This window comes from Olea europaea, unplaced genomic scaffold (genome assembly GCF_002742605.1).
Source record: "Olea europaea var. sylvestris unplaced genomic scaffold, O_europaea_v1 scaffold567, whole genome shotgun sequence".
Lineage (NCBI taxonomy): Eukaryota > Viridiplantae > Streptophyta > Magnoliopsida > Lamiales > Oleaceae > Olea > Olea europaea.
In genome coordinates this window covers 155,531-156,851 of record NW_019264005.1, presented here as the reverse complement: position 1 = coordinate 156,851, position 1,321 = coordinate 155,531, and the positions used below count along the sequence as shown (strand labels likewise).

Here is a 1,321-nt window from a genome sequence, read left to right as displayed (position 1 = left end):
ATGGAGAACGAGTTACAAACAACATTTGAAGCTGGTACTAGGCTTCGAGCCCATGCGTTGACAAACAGCTTGACCCAGGTTGGAATATCCAATGATACGGAGATAGTGGACTTCTCTAATAACACGTGCACATGTCGTGAGTTTCAACTAAATCGTATACAATGTGCTCATGCAACTCGTGGTGCTACCTTGAGTGGTAAGTCATTATACGATCTATGCTCTCCGTACTATACATCGGAATACTGGAGGGGTGCCTATATGGAAATCATATATCCCGTTACACGGGAAGTGGATTGGGTTGTTCCAAATGAAATCCTAGGCACTCATATTTTGCCACCGATTGTACGTCGTCCTCCAGGTAGACCACCGACGTGACGTAAGCGAGTTAGATACGAGTCCACTACCCAACTGAGGAAATGCACTCGATGTGGGAGACTTGGTCATAATCGGACCACATGTTCGAACCCTATTGTATCACAAGCCACTTGAACAAGCGTGATGTGTAAAAATGGTTATCAAATGTAATCCCCGAAAAACTTAATTTAAATAAGCATTGTACATTCCCAACTTATTTTATGAATCTGTTATTATTATCGTACGCCAATGCAAATTTGGTCGTTATGTTCCGCAAGCAAAATACCGATCATTACAGTTCCATTATCACAAACGAGATGAATACTTTTTTCTTAATATAAACTTAGCCAATCATAGAAGTTTCATTAGCTTCGACTGACAGTTTGTCGAAATGGAAAATTGATTTTCATGAGACCATAGTGAACAAACAAAACACCAACATTACGTCCCGACAATTCATATGTCGTTCCCGACAGATAGTCTCTGTAATTCTTGACAGTTGGGAACAATAGCGGCTTGAAAACCTACACTACTGCGGTTTCCTATTATGGAGATGCAGTTTCTGCACGTATCCAGAGAACGTAACCAAATTCATCCATACCACAAAATACTAAACACATTTTCCTACAAAAGGGCCGTTTATTGCACACTTGCACTGCTTTTGACAATTTAAGAAGCTCCCCCACTTTCCCCATCAGACTCGTCTGAGCTAATGACAATTACTTCTGGAGGTGGAACATGAGCCACCCACTCATTCGAGTCTGACGGTGACTCGACCGAACCCCTGACCTCGAAGACTTGATCGAGAACGCTGTTCGGTGATATAGATTCTGCACTTGACACTTCATCGAACTCGGCACCATGCTGTTCAACTCTTACATCCTCATTGTCTGACAACAGAACGATGGGAAATTCAGCGGATGAACCCAGTATCGACTGATGCATATTGGAGTTGAATGTTTCATTG

At 42.2% G+C, this 1,321-nt stretch overlaps 1 protein-coding gene across 1 annotated transcript; it reads left to right on the top strand.

The window, feature by feature from the left end:
• LOC111389151 lies at window positions 1-939 on the top strand. The gene is made up of 2 exons (XM_023014032.1): window positions 1-358; window positions 854-939. Exons 1-2 carry the CDS (start codon window positions 1-3, stop codon window positions 937-939), a joined length of 444 nt encoding a protein of 147 aa, XP_022869800.1.
• The last annotated feature ends 382 nt before the right edge of the window (window positions 940-1,321 follow it).

Bases quoted from the DNA above. Each gene is read 5' to 3' on its own strand.
- LOC111389151 (XM_023014032.1), top strand. From the start codon at position 1: ATGGAGAACGAGTTACAAACAACATTTGAAGCTGGTACTAGGCTTCGA. The intron at 359-853 runs GTAGACCACCGA...AATTCTTGACAG, and splicing joins GATTGTACGTCGTCCTCCAG to TTGGGAACAATAGCGGCTTG.